Source organism: Rhinopithecus bieti, unplaced genomic scaffold, assembly GCF_001698545.2.
Source record: "Rhinopithecus bieti isolate Rb0 unplaced genomic scaffold, ASM169854v2 scaffold_51345, whole genome shotgun sequence".
NCBI classification, from domain to species: domain Eukaryota; kingdom Metazoa; phylum Chordata; class Mammalia; order Primates; family Cercopithecidae; genus Rhinopithecus; species Rhinopithecus bieti.
Window position 1 is genome coordinate 263,279 of NW_016820792.1, and position 22,109 is coordinate 285,387.

At 41.6% G+C, this 22,109-nt stretch overlaps 1 protein-coding gene across 6 annotated transcripts in view; it reads left to right on the forward strand.

The window, feature by feature from the left end:
• The window catches only part of NTRK2 (neurotrophic receptor tyrosine kinase 2), a 373,097-nt gene that overhangs the window by 253,888 nt on the left and 97,100 nt on the right, over window positions 1-22,109 (forward strand). For all 6 annotated transcript variants that reach the window (XM_017859916.1, XM_017859921.1, XM_017859918.1 and 3 more), the window contains one exon: window positions 20,732-20,862. In XM_017859916.1, coding sequence (XP_017715405.1) covers window positions 20,732-20,862 — 131 coding nt within the window. The remainder of the gene's footprint in view (window positions 1-20,731; window positions 20,863-22,109) is intronic.

Consider the following 22,109-nt stretch of genomic DNA (forward strand, 5'->3'; position numbering starts at 1 on the left):
ATCTGCTGTTATTCAAATAGTTTTTTCCTTATAGGTAAGATGTTATTTCCTTCGTATTGCTTTCAAAATTTTTTCTTTGTCTTTAGTTTTGAGAAGTTTGACTCTAATCTTCATAGTGTGGATTTTTTTGGAAGGCTTAGCTTGTTTGGAGTTCACCCCTTGAATCTTTAGGTTTATGTCTGTTGCCAGATTTGGGAAGTTTCAGCTGCTATTTTTCAACTTTATTTATTTATTTTGCCATACCTTCTTTTTTTCTTCTTTGACTCTGATGACATAAATACTAAGAGCTTTTGTTAGGATGTTGTAGTTTCCTGAGGCTCCATTTCTTTAGTTTTTCCAGTCCATTTTCCTTCTGAAAAACTGAGTAACTTTTGTTGTTCTGTCTTCAAATTTAGTGATTCTTTTCATCTGCCCTCTTTATTCGGTAGTTGAGCCATTTTGTTGAGTTTTTAATTTTGCTTATTGTATTTTCCAATTCTAAAATTTTCATTTGTTTTCTTTATATCCTCTGGCTTTTTGTTTGTTTGTTTGTTTGTTTTTGCAGAGACTTTATATTTCTTTGCTGGCACTTACTATTTTTTATTTGCTTCAATTGAAGCAAATTGTAATTTGCTCATTGAAGCATTTTCATGATGACTGCTTTAAAAATCCCTGTCATATAATTCAAACATTACTGTCATCCTGGTGTTGGCATTACTGATTGTTCTTTTTAAACTTCAGTTTGATATCTTTCTGGTTCATGGTAAGATGACTGATTTTTTTCTTATTGAAATCTGGACATTTAGGGTATTCTGTTATGAGATTCTATGTTATTTAAACCTTCTGTTTGAGCTGATTTCCTCTGACATCATTCTACCAGGGGAAAGGGGGACTCTGACACACTCTGACACATTACTGCTGGGTGAAGGTAGAAGTCCAGATTTTCCACTCTATCTCTGTTGACACTTGAGAGGGCAGTCTCCTTGTTCCTGTTGGATGCAGGTAGGAGTGGTTTTGTCCCTATGGTGGTTGGCTGGAGTATAAAGATTATTGTCTAAGAGTTTTCTGTGTAGTCTTCCCTTTCCCTGTACTTTGGACAAAGAGGTCAGAATTTTTCTAGGGATTTTTTTCTGTGCCCATTGGCATTTTCAGGTTTCTGGCTTCTTAAGCTCCAATTTGGGGACATATGAAGCAAAAAGAAAATCCAGGGAATTCACCACCATGTCATTCCAAAGTCTCAGGTAGACTGCCTTCTCTTCACCTTTCAGTCTTCTAATGTTTGCTTAACACAGTGGTCCCCAACCTTTTTGGCACCAGGGACCTGTTCTGTGGAAGACAATTTTTCCACACACCGGGAATGGGGACTGAGGGATGGTTTTGGGATGAAACTGTTCTACCTCGGATAATCGGGCATTAGTTAGAGTCTCATAAGGAGTGCACAATCTAGATCCCTCATATGCGCAGTTCACCATAGGGTTCATGCTCCTATGAGAATCTAATGCCACTTCCCATCTAACAGGGGGCAAAACTCAGGTGGTGATGCTCACTCATCTGCTGCTCACCGCCTGCTGTGCGGCCCAGTTCCTAACAGGCCATAGATCAGTACCAGTCCACAGCCCAGGGATTGGAGACCCCTTGCTTAGTGTATGTTACTCTATGGTTTGTTTGGCCCCACCAAGTCTCCTGTTAAAATGTGATGCCCAGTGTTGAGGTGGATCCTGGTGAGAGATGTTTAGACTATGGGGATGCAGCCCTCATGAATGGCTTGGTGCTATTCTTGAGAGAATGTGTTCTCACACTTTAAGTTCTTGAGAGAGCTGGTTGTTGAAAAGTGGCCGGTGCCTCCTCCACTCTCTCTCACTTCCACTTTTTCTAGCCATGTGTTCTCTGCACAGGCCAGCTCCCTTTCCCTTTCCCATGAGTGGAAGCAGCCTGAGGCCCTCACCAGAAGCAGATGCTGACACCATGCTTCTTGTACAGCCTCAGAACTGTGAGCCAAATAAACCTCTATCTGATATATTCTTTATATGATATATTCTTTATAAATTACCCAGCCTCAGGTATTTCTTTATATCAATAGAAAGGGACTAAGACAGTTGTCCAGGGCTTTTAGTTGAATTCGTGGGAAAAATTGGGAAAAGTACATCTACTCCATCTTCCCAGAAGCAGAAGTTATATCTCTTATATTTTAATCTACTGCTATGGTTCCCCAGATGTTGAGCTTTCTGGAAAATTAATAAAACTATTCAAGCATGGAAGAACATGTGGTATATATGTGTCTTCTTAACTGAAATTATGTTTTCCCCAAATCACTAGAGATGTGTCCTGCTCAGTGTGGAAGAGATGATTATGAAGGAGGCATTTGACTTTGGGATAATAAGGTTGATAGAACAGTTTAGAATGAAGGAAAGGAGGTTTAGGGTTGGTAGGGTCCAAACTGGGGAGCTCACCTGGCTAAAATCTGGCATTTGAAATCTATCAGTCCAGAGTCAGCAACATGCAGTGTTACAAAGGGTAGGTCGAGTCTACCTCTGTGCCAAGGCTGTCCGGTGTATTTGCTGGATCATAGCAACGGAAGTGGTTTAGCAAGCAGAAGAGTCCTAGCTACAGTTACTCTTTCCTCCCAAAAGCAGCATCCCACCATGAGACTGGGAGGATGAGAAATAAAATGGAACCATTTGAAGAAGGGGCCTAGAAGGATGTGGCTGTGTGTCACAGTGGGTTCTTGACTCAGAAGAGAGCTAAAATATTGTTTAGGAAACTGAAGGAAAACATTAGTCAACAAAAAGGGATAGGCAGGGTGGTTAAAAACATCGGTACTCTTCATCCTAGTACTCAGGAGACATTACTAGTTGATCATGATACTGTTTTCCACTAGGCACGCAATCCTCTCAACATAATGTCCCATGCAGGCACTACCAATCAATAGGTGGAGACATGTGAGAAGACATCTGTTTTCCAGCTCAGGCGGGAAGCTCATTCCAGGCACACAGGACATCAGATCTAGAGCAGCACAGTGGACTCCAGATCCCATTAGGAGCAGGCCTAAGGCTGCTCATTTCTTGCCTTCCTTAATGAGAATTGGTTCAGGGTCTGGGTGCAGCTGAGCCTGATACTGCTGACTTTGATTATGACAGCTGAGATTCGTCAAAGACCAAGTGGCAGAAGAAAAAAAAAATATTTCTTTGCATGTTAAGATCCAAGGCTTGGCTGATCTATATTGTTAATTCCTGAAGATTTCAAGTTAGCCTGCTTACAAGTTGAATTTCAGGAGAGAGATGGGAGTGATTTATGGTGACATCTATTAAGCTTTTATGGAACATAATACACGTGTTCTTGCTCCTACCATAAAATTAATTGTTGCTAATTCGTTAGGGCTGCCAGCTCACTTGTGTGTGAGAGTCTGTCACATTCCCTTCTCCTGGTCCTGTTAATTAGCCTTCCGCAGCCTCCTACTATCTCAGTGTCCTGTAGCTTTCCTCTCAATGTTTTCTTATTTAAACAAATAAGCTTGCTGTTTGGCTTTGGTTGGTTTTGGAGAGAAGTTTGACTTTGGAGGCGCAGAAGTCCTTATTGGCAGTCAATGGTGTCAGGTGAGACAAACCATTTTTGTACACCATCATGCGTTATGTAAGTGCATTTGACCCAAAATAAGTATTCCTCTTTCAAAGTTGTTTTTTTAATTGAGGATTGAATTTCCATGAAATAATGCAATTAAGCTCTCAGGTACTTGGTTTTGATGATCGTTTCTGGGTTTCTGGAGTCTGGAATGGAGATCATTCTGGTGGGATGACAGCCCATAAGCACGTGTGCAGAAGAATGAGCACTGGGCCGGGCAGCTTCTTGGTTGCAATGACAGCTGCACGGCATGGAGCACTGTAATGTTCAGCTCTAAGGGAGATGCTTCGAGGTGCTGAAGATATCATGACAGTGATCGAGTTTGTCCACAGCCCTCACAGCCCTTGGAGGAGCTCTGACTCAAGTGTTCTTGCCTAGGGAGTACTGGTTGTATAATTGCTGTTGACATTTCTGTGGTAAAAAGAGGTCAGTTCTCTTGGATTTTTCCAAGAGCAGTCAGCCTACTTTGTCCAAGCAGAGTAAATCTAAGGGTGACAATCTCATGCAGTTATTATCACATATAATGACAATAAAAAGAAAGGGCTTTTCCTAAATACAGTTCTGCACCCAGTGAAGCTTGTTCACTCCTCTGCTCAATGAGCCAACAAAACAGTCAGGCGCCAAAGAGAAAAAAATCCTGTTTGCATTGATTGCGTCCTGAATGCCTCTGCCCACCTCCTGGGAGGCAGCTTATTTCACACATCCTCATGACAGAGTAATGTGACTTCATTGACTGGCAAGCAGCTGTCAGTGCAGCCTGTGAGGTGTCTGGGTGTGCCCACACACCAAAATCAAGAGAGAATGGAAAGCACAGCACTGCAATTGAAATTTAAAGGGGAAGTAAGTCTTTATTACAATTCACTTACAAAAGTGGAGGCTGTAGCTATGTTCAAATACAATCACGTCTATGAACCCACTTGTCAAGCAATAGAAAAGCAGTTTTCGTTCATTCACCCTTTTACTTTGGAGCAGGGCTTCAGATAACAGGTGCTGGAAAGGCAGTATCAGGAACCAAGACTCCAGCAGGACCAAGCAACCAGGTATTAGGATCTGGCTGGCCATCCATTGCTGTCATACCCATTCATGTCTTCCTACCCCTTTTGCCCCTCCGTTGGCCCTCTCCTTTGCTCCACAATGGGGGCTTCTTTGCATATGCTTCTGCACCTGTCTTCACTTGCGTGTCCTTGCCTGACATGGGTCCAGTGAAAGATGACACATGACCGCACCTTCTGACATTAGATGCAGGGATTCACATACAATGACTCCACAGTTATTTGCATTGGGGAGGTCTGAAAGGGATCCACATGGTGTTTTTGCAGAGTGTAATCTTTTTTACTTCTGAAAAGCCTGGGATAGAAGACCAATGGATGAAATAAGGGACCTTTTATGACAAATTTATATGTTTTTTAACGAACTCTTTGGCAACTCTGTGATCACTTCATTTGGCAGCACGGTTAAGGGAAAATATGATTGAGAAAGCTATTTATGTTCCTGAGAGTCATGTTGCGTATGGTAGCCGAGTGAATAATTCTTTCGTTCTGATTATAAAATCACTTGGCTGTTAGAATGTATAGCTTCCCTTTTAGTTTCATCACTACCACTATACTCTAGAACTTCATGATAATGCTTTTATTAGTGCAACAACCTTCTAACTTGTTTCTCTGCTTCTGGGCACTTTCATTTAAAACACCACGCATATTGCTACCAGATGATATGCTATTTAGATAATGCCACTCCCTCATTAAGGAACCTACAATAGCTCCCATCTGCTTATACAATCAAATGTAGACCCCCTCATCTAACCTTCAAGCTCTCTGTGGTCTGGTCCCCTATCTGCACATACATTGAAACTTACCCGCCACTGCCTTGCATCACACCCCTGACTGAGCAGAGGAATCCTAGTCCCAACACCCTGCCTCGGTGCCTTGCTGTTTCCCTTTTTTTAAGATCCCTACTTTGCCTCCGCCCATTCAGATAAATACATTTTTCACATCTCACCTTAGACCCTTTCATATCTATGAAACCTTTCCAATAGTTACCATCCACATCAGCTTCTTTTTTGAGTTCCTGTCACTCTCGTAGGCAAATGCTTGGCACTATTTTTACTCTGGTTTCTTGCAGTGACATTAGTGTCTTATCTACGAAGCTTCCTCTCCAGGATGAACTTTTTACTTTCTGGATTCTTAGTCTCCAGAATGCCTAGTATGCTCCTCTTGTGTAAAGAACACTGAACTTGGAATTGAGAGGCCAAGTTAAAGGCTCTTTAACTGACAAGTCATGTAGCCTTGAATGGGCCCTTGACCTCTTTAAGCCTCTGTTCCCTTCGCTGTAAAATGGAACTCAAGAAATTTTCACAGCCCATTTCACAGAGTTGTTTTAATGCTCAAATAAAATTGCATGTGAGAGTACTTTATGAGCCTTAAAATGCTGCAAGAACAGAAGGCCCCATTATTATTGTAGTTTGTCTGTAATATTTAACTTAAGTTGAACCAGTAAAATATAACTGTAAGCCATTGTGTAATCTTGAGGGCCAAATTGCTAAATAGCAGTGGCTGCACCATATAACATTTATTGTACATTTCATTGTTCAGAGTGCTTTTTATTAGGAATACCATTCTGTTCTCTCCAGTACCCCATGAGGTTGTAAGGCTCAGGTATTTTTATTCCCACTTTGCGGCTAGAAAAAGGAAACCAAAGGGAACAAATACAGTGAGTGAATTTCTGTAAGTCACGTAGTTAGTTGATGGCCACAATCGAACTGAAGCTTCCATTCTGCCTCTTATTTCTTGCTTGAAAATTGTGGTCATTTTCAGTCTCCACTTCATCACCACCCGACCCCTGCCTCTACGATGCTTTCCTCTGTGGTTTTCACTTTTTCCCACTTTGGTTCTTGTATAGCAAGGGTGGCTTTATATTGGCTAGCAAGGATCTCACTCCTGTTCATTTCATTATAATTACGTTCACATTCATATGGTGGAGGGACAAAATATAAGGGGCATTTCTTTTTTCTCTTTACAAATACTGTTGGTTGACTGAAGTATTAGGTTGGGGAATCCTGGATCAGAGAAGAGACCTGAGATCAGTGTTAGGTCCTCACTTTCTTTGCAGATGGTTTTATCCTCCTGACAGTCAGGCTCTCCCCAGAGCCTTGTCCACGCGGGCGAGACTGTGGCCTGTCTCTTTTTGGCGTGAGGATAAATAACGGGCTATCTGGTACTCTTCCAGACTGGAGGTGGCAGCGCACACCACTCATCCAGTTGTCCCTCCCTTGTGCTTAAACTCTTTCCCACTCCTTCCCTCTGTTGCGCCTGCTGGCCCCAAGCCTGGAGCTATTCTAGCTTCCACCGAACGGGGCAGTCTTGCCTCTATCGCTGACTCCACTATAGCATGTTCTGAGCTGACAATTCTTCTATGTTTCATGCATCAACATGGAAGCCATGCCCCATCTCCCTTCCAGAAATCTGTTGAAAAATCTCATCCATTAGGACTTACGTTGCCCTTCACTTCACCGTTATGGGTAAGAGGCCAGCTGATGCCCTTACCTCACCAATCTAAAGGGATTTCTTCAATACCTTTCTAAGGAGGTGCAGCTGGAAGCATTGGAATCTTTCAGCCATCCCCACAGAGACAACATCGTCAGCAGATTACTTCCTCAACTTCAGCATACATTTCAGTATAATTTAACATTGGCTTATTCTTGAATGAATTTCTGCAATATAATCTACTCGGAATATTTGATGCCATTTTAATACTTTAGACCATGCCAATCCCCGATGTAAATGGTTCATACTAACATATAAGAACAGAAGTTTTGATCACCCAGCATTAAGTCATTCCCTGCATCATAGCATCACTGCAGCTCTCCCAGGAGAAGGCAATTTCTAGAAGGGACTTCATGACAGAACGTGGGAGCCATAACAGCAGCCAGATTAGTCTGACCCTCTGCAATATCTTCACCAGGACCCCAAAGGACCCCAAAGCCCAATAGGTGGAGTAATTCTCTTTTTTCTGAAGCAGTATGATTAGGTAAATGTGACTTTGTTGTACAGTTCTTATTATTGTCCTCAAAAGCTGAGCTTGCAGCATGGACTGCAAAGTGTGGCAGTCTTCCAGCTGACAGAAGCATACAAAACAAGTCCTTATCTCAAGACAGAGGAGAGGAACCCAAGCACTGTGACTCTCACTTTATAAATCTGCTGTCAGCTCATAAACTACTTTTAACACCAGTGCTTCTTCACATGAGCTCACACCAGAGATTTTGCAACTCATTGATATGGAGGGTGTAAAGAGGCCAGGGACAAAAAAAAAAAAAAAAAAAAAAATACATCTGGTGGCTGCAGAGAAAGAGTTATTTGACTTCTGGAGACAGGCTATAGTAATATTCCACTGATTTTATACAGCCTTTGTCTTTCCTGCCTGCACTGTTCTTATATTCTTATAAGAGCTATTCAGAAAAGTAGTGTCAGGATATGGCTGGAATAGAGATAAGAGGATGACAGATAGTTAATAGAAGAATGAAAAATAATGCAGCTCCCAATTCTTGCGAGGAGATGAGAGATAGTGCAAGCTAAATCCTCCTCTATGTAGTGGGGAATTAATAAGTGAGAAAACCGGAGCAGAAGGTATAAGCATATTCATTAGAGTTATGGACATAATACCCAGAAAACCAAAAATCAAATATGTTCAAATTGGCTGCCCAGGAGAGTGGGACCAACAACAGAGAGGACTGTGGAAAAGAACAATTTCTTTCCATCTTAAACTCTTTGGTACTACTTAGTTTGTTACCATGTGCATGTATTGCTTTGTAATATTTTTCTTAAAATTAGAAAAAAAAGACTATGGATTTTTTTTCCTAAAATTCAGCGGTTCTGTGTGTGAAGATATGACTTAGTGAGAAATTAAGTTAATCTAGATGAAATAACAAATACTGGTTCGCTTTTGGCCTGTATGAATGGAAATTTCATTTGATTCAACCGAAATAGTTTTCAGATTTTGTTCTTTCATGTGGACATGTCTTCACTGAAAGCCCAGCATATGCTTGGGTCAGTGGCATCCTGCCATCCTGGAAATGTCGCAATTCATTGTGTCCAACAATGTTCTCTTTCCAAACGACACTTCAAGTTCTGCTCAGCTTACTAGAGAGAGTTCAAAGGGCACGTCTTCCAACCCCAAACCCTGTGCTCAAAGGATTTGTTTCTTCTAATACCCTTCACCCAGTATTTTTTACATGTGTTATGGCAGTTTTTACATTCTGCCTTTTGCAACTTTATTTGTATACTTATCTCTCTGTTAGACTCTCCATCTTTTGAACAAAAGAAACATGTTCTATAGGGAGAGACTGTGTGGGCTTTGAAGCAATTCTGGCATGCCTTGCCCACTTTCCGGCTGCATGACTTTGGGCACCTTCCTTAACGTCTTCAAGACCCAGTTGCTACATCCCCAAAATGGGAACAGTGAGGTCTCTCCCGAGGCCCATCAAGATGTTTGAATCAGAAAATGCATGCACAATGCTTAACACATGCCCAGCACACAGCTAATGTGCAGTTAACAACCACTGACTTCCCCTTCCTCTTATTCATCCTTGAGTCTTCCACAGCACCAAACACAGTTCTTTCTCCCTTAGATGATTAAATGGTAAATGAAGGAGTGGGGAAAAGTAGGTTGGTTTGAAAGATTTTGGAAGTATCGCAAAATCCTTTCAGGAAAATAGATATTAACACTACCTTTTAAAATAAAAGTTCTCAAATAAGCATATTAAAGAAGAAATAGCACAGGACTCTGCTTTGCATATTAACCAAACAGAAAACCATCCAGAGATGGATGCCTCCAAAAATCTTGCCTGTGACCCTCCGCCTTTCAGACATTGGCCATGTATCAGCGGTTGTGAGTTCTGCTGAGCCTCTGCCTTCTATGGAATTGGGGTGGAGTCTACAGCTGAGGAGAGCAGTCTGGGAAGCTTGCGTGGAGTTCTGGACCTCACAAAATGCCCACCAGCCTCTTAATAGGTCGGGAACTTGCTCCTTCCTCTGTTCAGAGCTTTCCACATTAAAAACTCCAGTCTGGTTTTGTAAAGTTGGCCCCGATGACTCCACGGAGCCTTTCTGAGTTGCCCAGCTGCAGAACACTTTGCTTGTCACTGTTATGGCTATTTATCACATTCTGATTGCATTATTGTCATTGATATATTTCTCTTACCTATTCCTGTGCCCTTGTTAGAGTATGTGCACAGAGAAGATATTCCATGTGTTTATGTAAAAATAAAACGTTAATTCATTAAGATACAGGTCAGGGAAGCCCCTGAATAACCACTGGTGTGATTTTTTAATTTATCCCCACCAAAAACAAAAGATTTCTTCCACAATGGGAACATTCCTTCAGAGGTTCATTGGTAGAAGCCAACTTACTTAAAGAAGTCAATTAGAAAACTATGGTAGCAGCCCAGTGTGGTGGCTCATGCCTGTAATCCCAGCACTTTGGAAATCCGAGGCGGGCATATCACTTGAGGTCAGGAGTTGGAGACCAGCCTGGCCAACATGGTGAAATCCCATCACTACTAAAAATACAAAAATTAGCTGGGCATGGTGGCACACACCTAAAAAAATCCCAGTTACTCGGGAGGTTGAGCCTGGGAGGCGGAGGTTGCAGTAAACTGAGATCTCGCCACTGCACTCCAGCCTGGGTGACAGCGTGAGTGAGACTCAACCTCAGAAACAACACAGGGCCGGACGCGGTGGCTCACTCCTGTAATCCCAGCACTTTAGGAGCTTGAGGTGGGTGGATCACAAGGTCAGGAGTTTGAGATCAGCCTGGCCAATATGGTGAAACCCCGACTCTACTAAAAATACAAAAAAATTAGCCAGGCTTAGTGGCACATGCCTGTAATCCCAGCTACTCGGGAGGCTGAGGCAGGAGAATTGCTTGAACCCGGGAGGCGGAGGTTGCAGTGAGCCGAGATCGTGCCACTACACTCCAGCCTGGGTGACAAAGCAAGACTCTGTCTCAAAAAAAACAAAAAAACAAAAAAAACCACCACAAACAAACAAAAAACTGTAGTAGCTACTAGTTTAAATTGTTGAAGGAAGAAAAGTTTTTGTAGGGAGGGCACAGGAGTGGAGGATACTAGGGCTAAAACAGACACCAGCAAAGAAACCACAGTGGAGGTTTATGGCTGGCATGGTGGCACGCACCGTAGCCCCAGCTACTTGGGAGACTGAGGTGGGAGGATTGCGTGAATCCAGGAGGTTGAGGCTGCAGTGAACTGTGATGATGCCACTGCACTGCACTCTAGCCTGTATGATAGAGTGAGATCCTGTCTCAAAAAAGAAAGAAAGAAAGAAAGAAAGAAAGAAAGAATAAATAAAGAAGGTTTATGCACACAGTGTGGGAGATACAAGGGGGAAAGCATGAGGCTTTCCAGCCTTGAGAGCAGGAAGAACTTTAGGGCACAGGGACACAGAGTCAGAGATAAGACTGTCTGGCCCACCTGCCAGGATTTGGTACAATCACGCTGCATAATGATTCTTGAAAATACAAACATTGCCGGGACTGACTGACAAGTATTGTTCCAGCGGGGAGAGCTGTCAGGGCAAATCAATCCAATTCTACCACATGCCAGTGTGTAGAACAGATATAATTTTGGCTGTTCGGGGATGTCAAAGCGAAGGATGTACCGTATGTGTATTTTGAAATGTGGTGTTCTTTTTAGTCTAACAGCTTGAAAGATTTCTGGGGCTTTCCCCCCTTGGCTTTTTTCTAGAAGTTTTGGGAATTTAACTCCAAATAATTCCATTGCTTTTATCTGCTATAACGTGCAGGTTAAATTAAGCCTTTCTCCCTCCACTCCTACGGACACTTGCTGTCATTTGGGGTATTAAACATTAGTCTAGTGAGGAAAGGGCCATTTGCTGGCATTGGATATTGCATGAGGCATCTCTAGGTCCCTGGTGCCCTCCCAGAAATGTAAAGTTGATTTGTAGCAGTCTATCTAGTGGATCACTGCACCAAATAAATGCAAGGCTAAATGGAGAGGCTTAGAATGGCTCGTGTGTCTAGGCCCCTTGGAAATCTCTGAAGGTCCACTTGTTCCTTCGGTGACCCAGTGCTATGAGGGCCTGAGGCCCTCAGAAGTTAGCTCACTGAAAATCTCTCTTCTCTGTTCAGAATTTTTCTGCATCCCCACCACCCCCACCCCACTGCCCTCTCTGCACCTTCCCTGGGAATCTCTCCCAGCAGTTATCTCCTCTGCCTTCTTCTCTTCTCTTCTTCTTCTTTTTTTTTTTTTTTTTTTTTTTTGAGCTATTTTATTTCTGACCCTCAACTATTCCTCTTAACTTACAAATACTATCAAAACTCAAAATGGCCCCTAACCCCCATGTGCTGGAGCCATGGTGCTGTCTCCAGATGGACCTGTCTGCCCCTGCACCCTCCGCCCCCTCTCCAGTCTCCCACAGGCTCGGCCTCCATTCTCCAGTCCTGGCTTCCATTTTCTCACTTCCTATTCAGGATACCACCCAGGGCAGGCTGCCTTCTGTTGTCTTCATGGTCATGGTCCGTGGCCCTCTCCTACCTCTGATTAGTTCATTTTTGTCTTGTTCTCTGTCTTTCCCTGATTATCCTCATAGTCATTCTCCGAGGATTCATTTTTGGTGACATCCTCTGTGACCTTTGGGGTCACAGACCTGATTGCAGCTTCTGTGGCTAGAGACAGCACCTCCCACAAGAGTCTTGTTGAGCTGTGGACCTTTGACGGGCAAGAGGCCGGAGAGGAAAGATGGATGAGGGACGGGATGGAGCCCACTCTCAGCTCTGTACCAGCCTCTGTGAGGGCAAGTTCTAGTGCTATGCCCTAACTGGCTTCCTTGCTTCCAGTTTTAGTCCAGCCAGATGAATCTCTCTAACGACTTGCCCTGATCACTTCTTACTATGCTCAAAGATCTTCAACAGCTCCCCAGGACTCACATTTATAATGTAAAATCATGGACTCATTGTTGTGGAGTGTGTGAGCTGGGGCAGACCTAAAATGCCATGTAGCCCAAACTCCCGTATTTAACAATGAGGAAGAGGAGGCACAGAGAAGGAAGTCATATTTATTAGTGCCAGAACTTGTCTAAACTACTTAAGTGAGATATTCAAAGCCCTCCATAATCCAGTCTCTTTCTTTTCTTCTTTCTTTCTTTTCTTTCCTTCCCTCCTTCCTTCCTTCCTTCCTTCCTTCCTTCCTTCCTTCCGTCCTTCCCCTCTCTCTTTCTTTCTTTCCTTCCTTCTTTCTTTCTTTTTTGAGATGGAGTTTTGCTGGAGTGCAGTGGCGCAATCTCGGCTCACTGCAACCTCTGCCTCCCGGGTTCAAGTGATTTTCCTCCCTCAGCCTCCCAAGTAGCTGGGATTACAGGCATGCACCACCATGCCTGGCTAATTTTGAATTTTTAGTAGAGATGGGGCTTCTCCATGTTGGTCAGGCTGGTCTTGAACTCCTGACCTCAGGTGATCCACCCACCTCAGCCTCCCAAAGTGCTGGGATTACAGGTGTGAGTCACTGCACCTGGCCCAGTTTCTTTCTTTTTTTATGGCATGTTGCCTGCTGTTCCTCTTTAGCTAAAACCAAGATAAATCACTCTTTCCTAAATCCACTCTGGACTTTTCTTTCTCCTCATCCTGGTTCTTTCTCTTCTCCCCTCTTAAGTGTTCTTTTCCTCACCATTTTTTTTCTCTTGTTCGATTACTCATCTATTTTTACATGTTTGTGTTATTATTTGTTCATAAAATAGTTTTGGTTGTCTCATGTATTCCAGGCTTAGCAGTGGATTAGGGGAAATTACACCTATTTGTCAACTCCATGCCCAAAGCATTCTTGAGCATGCTTGTAGGTGTTTATTTTAATGCCATTATGATAAGAGCTGTGGACTCCTTGTACAATGCCTTGGCTGAAGATAGCTTTTGTGTCATGTGTTCATTTCTTATTGATCTCTGTCATAAGAACTATTTTTAGGAAACTTACTTCTTACTCTGGAGACATTTTTAAGGACATTGATCATTGTGCCTATCAACATCCCTTGTGTAAAATATTTGATATGTTCCTTTAAAAACAAACTGTCATGAAGAATCTTATGTCCCAGAAGGGATCCCTGTGTTCTTATTTATGAGTAGCCAAAATTTTGTAAATTATTGTGTTTTCTTTTTGGCTTCTCCTGCCTGCCAGCAAGCTTAAGATCAAATTATGACTTAAGTTTAATAACCACTGGGGACCCTAGAGTCTGCATACTTGCATTTCTACTTAATGCCTTGTCTTAACTTCCTATTTTATGTCTCTTGACTTCAGTTATTATTAAAGTTTCTGTTTTTCTTTGTGTCATTTATAGTACCTAAAATATTTTGTGAATGGAGCAAAGATGTAAGTAAATGGCATGAAAGATATATGTACATGGATTTTTCTGCCCTTTAGGTTATCAGGTCCTTGAAGACAGGGATTATTTTACTCTTCTCTTTTTCTAGGCCCTAGAAAAATGCTGAGGCACTTTTAGTAGGTGCATAGTAAAAGTTTATTGAACTAAATTGATAGAAATAGACTCCTGACTCCCTAGAGAGGCACAGCTGAACCCATACGCTTTCTCTTTCACTTTGTTTTTTGTAAGAAGGCCAAGACAAGGTATGTTGTAGTGGAAAAAATTCAAACCCTGCTTGTTACTAATTGTACAATCTCACATGAGTTATTTAGCTAATCCAATCCTCTTTTTTTCCTTAGTTGGAAAATGGAGGTAATAATACCCTTCCAGATTGCTATGCCAATTGATAAGTCTTATAAGTCTCTCAGCACATTCTCTGGCCCATAATAGCAATCAGCACAAGTTAGGCACCCTTTTCCCTCCCTATTTCCTCATTTCATTGGAAATAGTACTTGGAAAAGGATAAGTAGTGGATTGCTCCATGGCCACAAGTAAGTCAATTAACTGAGGTGTCATCTGTAAAATAAGTGTGGCTATTGACCTCATTCAGAGGGATATGAAATTAATTGATGATAATGCACATTGGGAATTTTTGCTGAGAAGTGCTTCAGAATGGCTCAGTCTTGTTACGTGCTCTATTTCATCCTTAATATTATTTATGAATATTTAGCCTTTTCTTGTTCTGGTGTGTTTTATGTCTGTGGTTTTAATTGCATTTATTTTTTAATTTAGTACCAACTTGTATCTTAATAAAAATGTATGTGAAACTTTAAAACATAGTTTCTATCTTTCACACAAATTTGTTTTTATAAGGTGGATGATTTTATCTGATTCAATATGCTGCTAAAACATCAAGATATTCGGAAAATCATTTTTGTTAATTTTATTTTATATCAAGTTCAAGCATTTTTTGAAGTATTTAACGTTTACATTCCGCTTTTAACATTCATATTTTATATTTATCAGTAGTTTTGTAATGAAATTGTTTATTATGAGATGTTTAACTCATTTCAGATGATAAACATGAGTGTTTCAAGTATTTCTAGTAGAAAAGATATTAACTAAATGAAGCACCCATTTTCATTTTAATGTCAGGAAACCCTCTCTGTCTTCAGCACCAATCAGGGTCCTGTATTTCAGAGTCCAAGGGTTGCTCTTCTGAGAGGGAGGGAACCTGAATCCTAGCTCAGTCACCTTCTAGCTGTGTGGCCCCAGGAAAGTCATGTCACTGTGCCAAGCCTCTCACTGCTGTGTCAAACTCGAGGCAGCCAGTCTCAGTGATCTTTAAGTTCTCTTCCTATCACCATATTGAGTCCTGGGAGATGGAACTGCTAAAGGCAGGCTCTGCATTTAGGACCACAGGGAAACTGAGAGAGAGAATTTCAGGAACTCCAGTACAGAACATTATCTTCTAGAGTATATTACTTTTCATCTTCCTCCTGAAAACTTTAAGATCTCTCTCTTTTTAACTGCAGGTTGCTTTGTCCTTGGCATATATCAGATACTGAATAAATGTCTCTGTTGAAAGTCCGTATGTTTAGTGGAATATGTCCACTGGACCAACAGTATCTATGAAACTCCATTATTGAGGAAATGGGAAAGACACATTTCCTATCTGAGACCTTAAATGAATAAAGTTATATTTATTTTTTATTAGTTTTAGATTTCATAGCAATGGGTATAGACATGGAGTCATACTTTATCTATTGCCTGTGTGTATATATAGAATATGTACTTCTGGGAGGAATCTATACCAGAAATTTGATTTAAGCAATCTGAAACCACAGGCATCTATGTCAACTGTCAGAGACACATTGCGACACAATGCATTTTTCAGGACTCTAATGTGATGCTAACACAAAGCCGGAAGTGAGTTCACTTCTGGTACTCATCGGACAAATGACCAAGGGCACCACACTTCCATTCTGAAAAATTCTGTCAGTGACAGGGTTGCCCAGACAGGGTGAATTTTAAGAAGAAATTTTCTATAAAACTTTTCTTTTTTTAGATCGGTGATTGTTTTAGTTTTCCTTCAAATCTAGGAAGTCATTCATGGTAGAGTTTGGACTTCTTTTTTTTTTTTTTAAATTTGAGACAGAGTCTCATTCTGTTCTGTCCCCAGGCTGGAGTGCAGTGGCATGATCCCTGCTCACTGCAACCTCTGCCTCCCAGATTCAAACAATTCTCCTGCCTCAGTCTCCCAGGTAGCTGTGATTACAGGTGCATGCCACCACGCCCATTTAATTTTTGTGGTTTTAATAGAGACAGGGTTTCACCACGTTGGCCAGCTGGTCTCAAACTCCTGACCTCAAGTGATCTGCCCGCCTCAGCCTCCCAAAGTGCTGGGATTACAGGCCTGAGCCACCACTCCCAGCCTCTTATTTATTTCTTATTACAGTTGTTTATGTTGGGTTTAAGGTGATTTTGCTCAAGTCTCCAAAGTTAAGAGCAGTGAATTGGCTGACTACAGAGAAAGGAAGCATGTGAGAATTTTGCATGCTTATATGATATTTATCATGGAATCCTTAGGCATGCTTCACTCAGGATATTTTGTGTAAAGCGAATCAAAAATGTCCATAGAGCCCTTCAAGACAGTGATATTCAAAGTCTTAGACCACAGTGAGATAGGAGTTTGACCAGAATGTGAACCAGGGCATTGCTTCCTTCATTACCAAAGTCTTACTCTCAGGAAAAGTTAGCCTAATGTCACGTAATCAGCCAAACTAAACCTTTGGATGTCTGGCCTATTAGCTCCACTGTTGAAAGGTGCAGGAGAAATGGCAGCCCAGTGTTGTTACAGCTTAGGCAGGTTACTGAGCCTTTCTGAGCTCGGGCCCTGAGAAGGAAGGCGCTGGTAAGGTGGAGAGGGAAATGTGGGCCCAGAGCTCAGTGGGTGGGAGGAGCAACCGAGATGTCAGCAGAGGTGGTGCAGGCTAATGCCTCCCTAAAACAGAAGCTTCAAGACAGCTGGGGCTCTAGCAGGAGGGAGAGGGAGTAAAGGAACAGAAATCAGGTGTACAGGCCCTGAAGTACCAGGGGATGAGGGATAGAGATGGCATCCAATTGAGAGGCTTGGGCATCCTTGGCACATTGCCGAGGTTTTATTTAAATCAGGGAGGTAAAGAGACGTTTAAGGAGAGTTGAGGAAATAAGGAGCTCGTGGAGTCACAGGCAGTGAGCTCAGAGTACACCGTGGAAGAGTGTCCAGGGGAGCTGAAGGGGCATGAGTGAGCCACATTGGGAGGATAGTGTCTGGATAACCAGGGACTCCCTGTGATGTTGTAGGGAAATGGAAAATGGGCAAATTGGGATGAGTTTTGATGCCTTCTTAGAGGAGAATGGGAAGATGTTCTTAGCTCAATGATGTGAAAGTTTCAGATTAGATGTTCTTCCCACTCTTGCCACCTCAGAGAATTGAGCTACTTTATCACCTACATATTTAAAAGAGTTGACCTCAATTAACTCAAATAACATAGTCAAGTACTATTTTTCTGTCACTATTATTATTAAACATTTTTTTCACAGATATTTATAAAGTACACCAGTTGTATGCACAGCACTGTGAGGACCTGTCAGGAATACAAATACAAAATTGTTACCTGTGCCCCTAAGTAGCCCAGTCTTATAGAATAGAAATTTGGCCAGGTGCGGCAGCTCATGCCTGTAATCCCAGCACTTTGGGAGGCCGAGGTGGGTGGAGCACGAGGTCTGGAGTTTGAGATCAGCCTGGCCAATATGGTGAAACCCCATCTCTACTAAAAATAAAAAAAAAAATTAGCCGAGCATGGTGGCACACACCTGTAGTCCCAGCTACTCGGGATGCTGAGGCAGAAGAATCCCTTGAACCTGGGAGGCAGAGGTTGCAGTGAGCCGAGATTGTGCCACTGCACTCCAGCCTGGGTGACAGAGCAAGATTCTGTCTCAAAAAAAAGAGAGAGAAATTTATTCCATTTAGAGATAATACACTGGCAAAAGGACACTTCTCAGATATCAGTGCCCCAAATTGTACCAAAGCAGATAAATGCAAATATAGTAGTCCATTTCCTAAAGAAAACATGCACATTTCCTACTTTCAAGGTCTACATGGGAAAACTGCTTTAATCAATTTTAGTTTTGGAAATGATGAAATTGTGGCTTTGACCTTAAAAACTTATTTTCCACCAAAATTTTCTCCTGCTTGGACTATGAAAAGATAGAAGGTATGCAATCAAATGCAAAAAAAAAAAAAAAAAAAGTTAAATACTTGCCTTGCTCTGGTTAGAGTGAGAAGTAAATCAAGTGGGAATTTAATTCCCAATGAACATGTGACAACCAGGGAGTTAAATATTAGATTTAAATAGGGCAGCTAATTATCTGCAAGAATTACATTTGTGTCTTTATATGGGCACTCTCCCTAATGAACACATTTCTCTCCTCTTCAATTCAGGCGTCGCCACTGGAGCATGAGAAATTAATATACGTTCTTATACTCATCAATATTGTTGCTCATAAAAAGACCTTTTGATTTTTATCACCCTGAGTTCCCAGAGGCTTACAGAGACATTCACAGCTCTGAACCACATGAATTATCAAGGGGAAAAAAAATCCCATTAAATCAAAATCTTAATTACCACTTGCATTTTCTATAAAGTTGTGTCCAAAAAGAAACTGAGCAGGCTGTCCATCAACATGGAATGGATGAATAAACGGTGGTATCATCCTTCCATAGAATCTTATACAGTGGTATGAGGGAAATAATTCCTGCTACACACACAATACAACCCAATCTCAAGGACACTGTTGAGAGAGGGATGCATGACCTGCAACAATTCGTACTGTATAACTCCGTTTAACGTAGGTTCGAAAACAGGTGAAGCTGAACAAGCTCTTGTCAGAGATGTAGCACTGGTAACAAACTTACAAGGGAAATTATTAAGACAAAATTCAAGAAGATAGTTATCTGTGGGAGATGAGGAAGAATGTAGGTACAATCAGGAGAGAACACATTGGTGCTTCGAAGTTACTGGTGATATTTTATTTCTTAAATGGGATGGTGGGTTCATAGGTATCCATTTTATTATTATTATTTACTGCAGTTTAATTTAAACTGCAGAGATATGGTTTATATTTTCTTATAATGCAGTTCACAATCAACTAAATTTGAAAAATGTTATCAAATTACACCTCAGTACTATATCTCTACTTTGAGTTGCACGAGGCATCAGGAGATATTTGGAGCTTGCTCTTAACCTTGGGAGCTTACAGATGTGATATAATTGGGGGATACATCAGAATACAAACAAGCCATGATAGAATGTCAGTTCAGAGAAAGAGGTCTTTGGTGGTCAAAGTGGTCCTGGAAAACTCTATGAGAGAATAAGAATTTGAATGGGGCCTTGAAGGATGAACTAAGCAGAGAGGAAGCCTGGCAATTGTTTTATGTTTTCTCTATTTCTCTTATAAATCAGATCTCTGCTCATGCAATTTACAATTGAAAAGAGACTTTGTAAAGTAGAAGAAAAGACATGAACTCTGGAATCAGACAGATTTGGGTCCAAATCCCAATTCCATTCCCAGACTGTGAATCTTGGAAATTCCTGCAGACTGTTTTCCCACTTGTAAAATGTAGAGAGGATTCTGTCACAGGATTGTGAGAATGACATGAGAGAATATAGTTGACCACACATTCCAAGCTCTAGAGGGCATCACAGTCTCTTTTTAATGCACCACCATTCAGCAACAAGGAGTTCAGAAAACAATACCAGCCAAGACCCGGTGGAACTCCCGTGCTAAGGGACTCAGTATTTAATGTGCTCAGTGAGGAGGCACAGCTTGCATGCACTTCTGTCCTCTGTGGGCCTCTCCTCCATGACCCCTGTCCTTTGGTGTTTTCCCTCTCTGGTTTCCACCTTGCAGCCAATGAGATTCTGAGGGCCCTTAACTGCCTCCTGCCTTGTGCACCAAGAGCGTGTATGGATGAATGACTTCAGCCATCACTGCTCCAGACTGTAGGGAGGAACATTCTCTTGTCCTGGAATTCATCTGTTTTTGTCTCTTCTTGGCCTTGGAGAGCCAAGACTGAGCCATGATTTTAAAACAAGGCTAAGGATGCTAGTCTTTAGTGCAGACGTCTAGATGTTTCTGATCCAAACAAAGGAAGTCAGTGAGGCCCAGCCGTGTTTCAGCCCTCTCCACTAGAAGGCTAAAACTGAGGTGAGGCCAAAACCTTAATTAACAATGCACAGATCTTGCATTTTCCTTTTGTTTCCTCTGACTCCATCTCCCTTAGGAATCTGAGATGGCTTAACCAAGAATTCAGGATTGCTAGCTATCTCTCTGCTTTGCCCCACTGGACACACTACTAACAAATATATGCAAAGCATCTGGCTTATAAGAAGCCTGCCATTAATGTGAATTTCTCATTCTCCCCTTTTTTAGTCTATAAAGTTTATCAAGGATATTTTGCAGTCAGCAACTAGGTATCTACTTTAGTTTTATCAGAAACAATAATCGAGTTCTGGAGAATAAGGTGATGTAACCTCCTCCCAGCCATTTGGGGTGGACTGTGAAGATGGACACCCAGCCTTTTTGGTTCACTGTGCACAGAGGAGAGACTCTTGGGACTGGAAGCTCAGGTACAGGCCACCAACTCCTCACCTGCTGCCTTCACCTCCGTGTGCTTCAATTCCAATTTCCATTCTGTCTTTGTTTTGCAGTTGTTCAGCACATCAAGCGACATAACATTGTTCTGAAAAGGGAGCTAGGCGAAGGAGCCTTTGGAAAAGTGTTCCTAGCTGAATGCTATAACCTCTGTCCTGAGCAGGACAAGATCTTGGTGGCAGTGAAGGTAAGAGAACATTCCAGAATGTCTCATTAACCATGATCACACTTATGTGTGGAAATTTAACTCCATTTTATTATATTTTGGTGGCCAATGCAGGAGCAAATCGTTCCTGCTATGGTGGATGTATCTGAATTCCTTTAAACTAAATGGACAGTCGAAAGGACATTTGGGGCACATCCAACTGTCAGAGGTTCTTCTCAGGGCCCACTGACAAATCTGCAGGTTGTGAGGAGCTCTGAGTACTCTTCCAAGTCCATACTAACTGAATTTTGGATGGAAGTCAGTGGGGCCAAAGATCATTTGACCAGCTGAGTCCTGAAGACTCACATGTGTCTCCTCAAATTGTTCGGTGCTTGTGCCAAGCTCAGCTGAAGCTTGTGTCAGGTTTATGGTTCTGGAAGGAAGGATTGTGGACTTCACTTCCCCTGTCAGCCTCTGTACCAGTCAATTCTCTACCTTGACTCTCCCAGATGCATACAAATCTCCAGGGTTTTATATAGCACAGGCATGATTTCATCCAGGGCTGGATGGCATCTCCTGTGAAATTCACCACCCAAGGAGACTTGGTGGTTTTACTAAAACAAGGAAGACCGAAAGTCGTCCATCACAGTCATGTCCTCCTAAACTCAAAAAGGAGTCTTGGTCTTCAATAAGATAAGCATTATCTTATTGATTGATTGAAAGGGATACAATTTCCACTGAGCTCTCTAAAACACAAGAATTAACAAAAATAGCACAAAAGGCTTCAGGTATTTTGCGTATTTTTTTTCAAAATTTTTTTTAACTCACCAAAATAATGAGTAATATATATATAAAAAACACTAAGTGGCATATATTTATAAAATGAATTAAGTTCTAAATTTGGACATGGCTAATGTAATAAAATGTAAGTTCTTGACTTAATATAAGATGATTGAATTTTTTGCTGTGTTTTATTTCTGCCAAACAGGAAACATTTTTACAAATGGCATTTATTTATTAGTTAGAACCAGGACAACTTTTCATTTTAGAAAATCAGGAGTCTATTCCGTCACTGTTATACTTAACATTAAAATGTTTCAGTACATACATAATGGGCAACTGAGAAATAAAATTTTTCTTGGAGTCATCCGGCAGACTAAAGGGTTTCTATTAAAGTTTATCCAAATAGAAAAACTGTACATTTGCTTTCTTTGTCATCAAAAAAAAAAAAAAAACCAAGGTGGCATGATACTCCTAAACTCTCACAGAAGACTCCTAAACTCTGCACT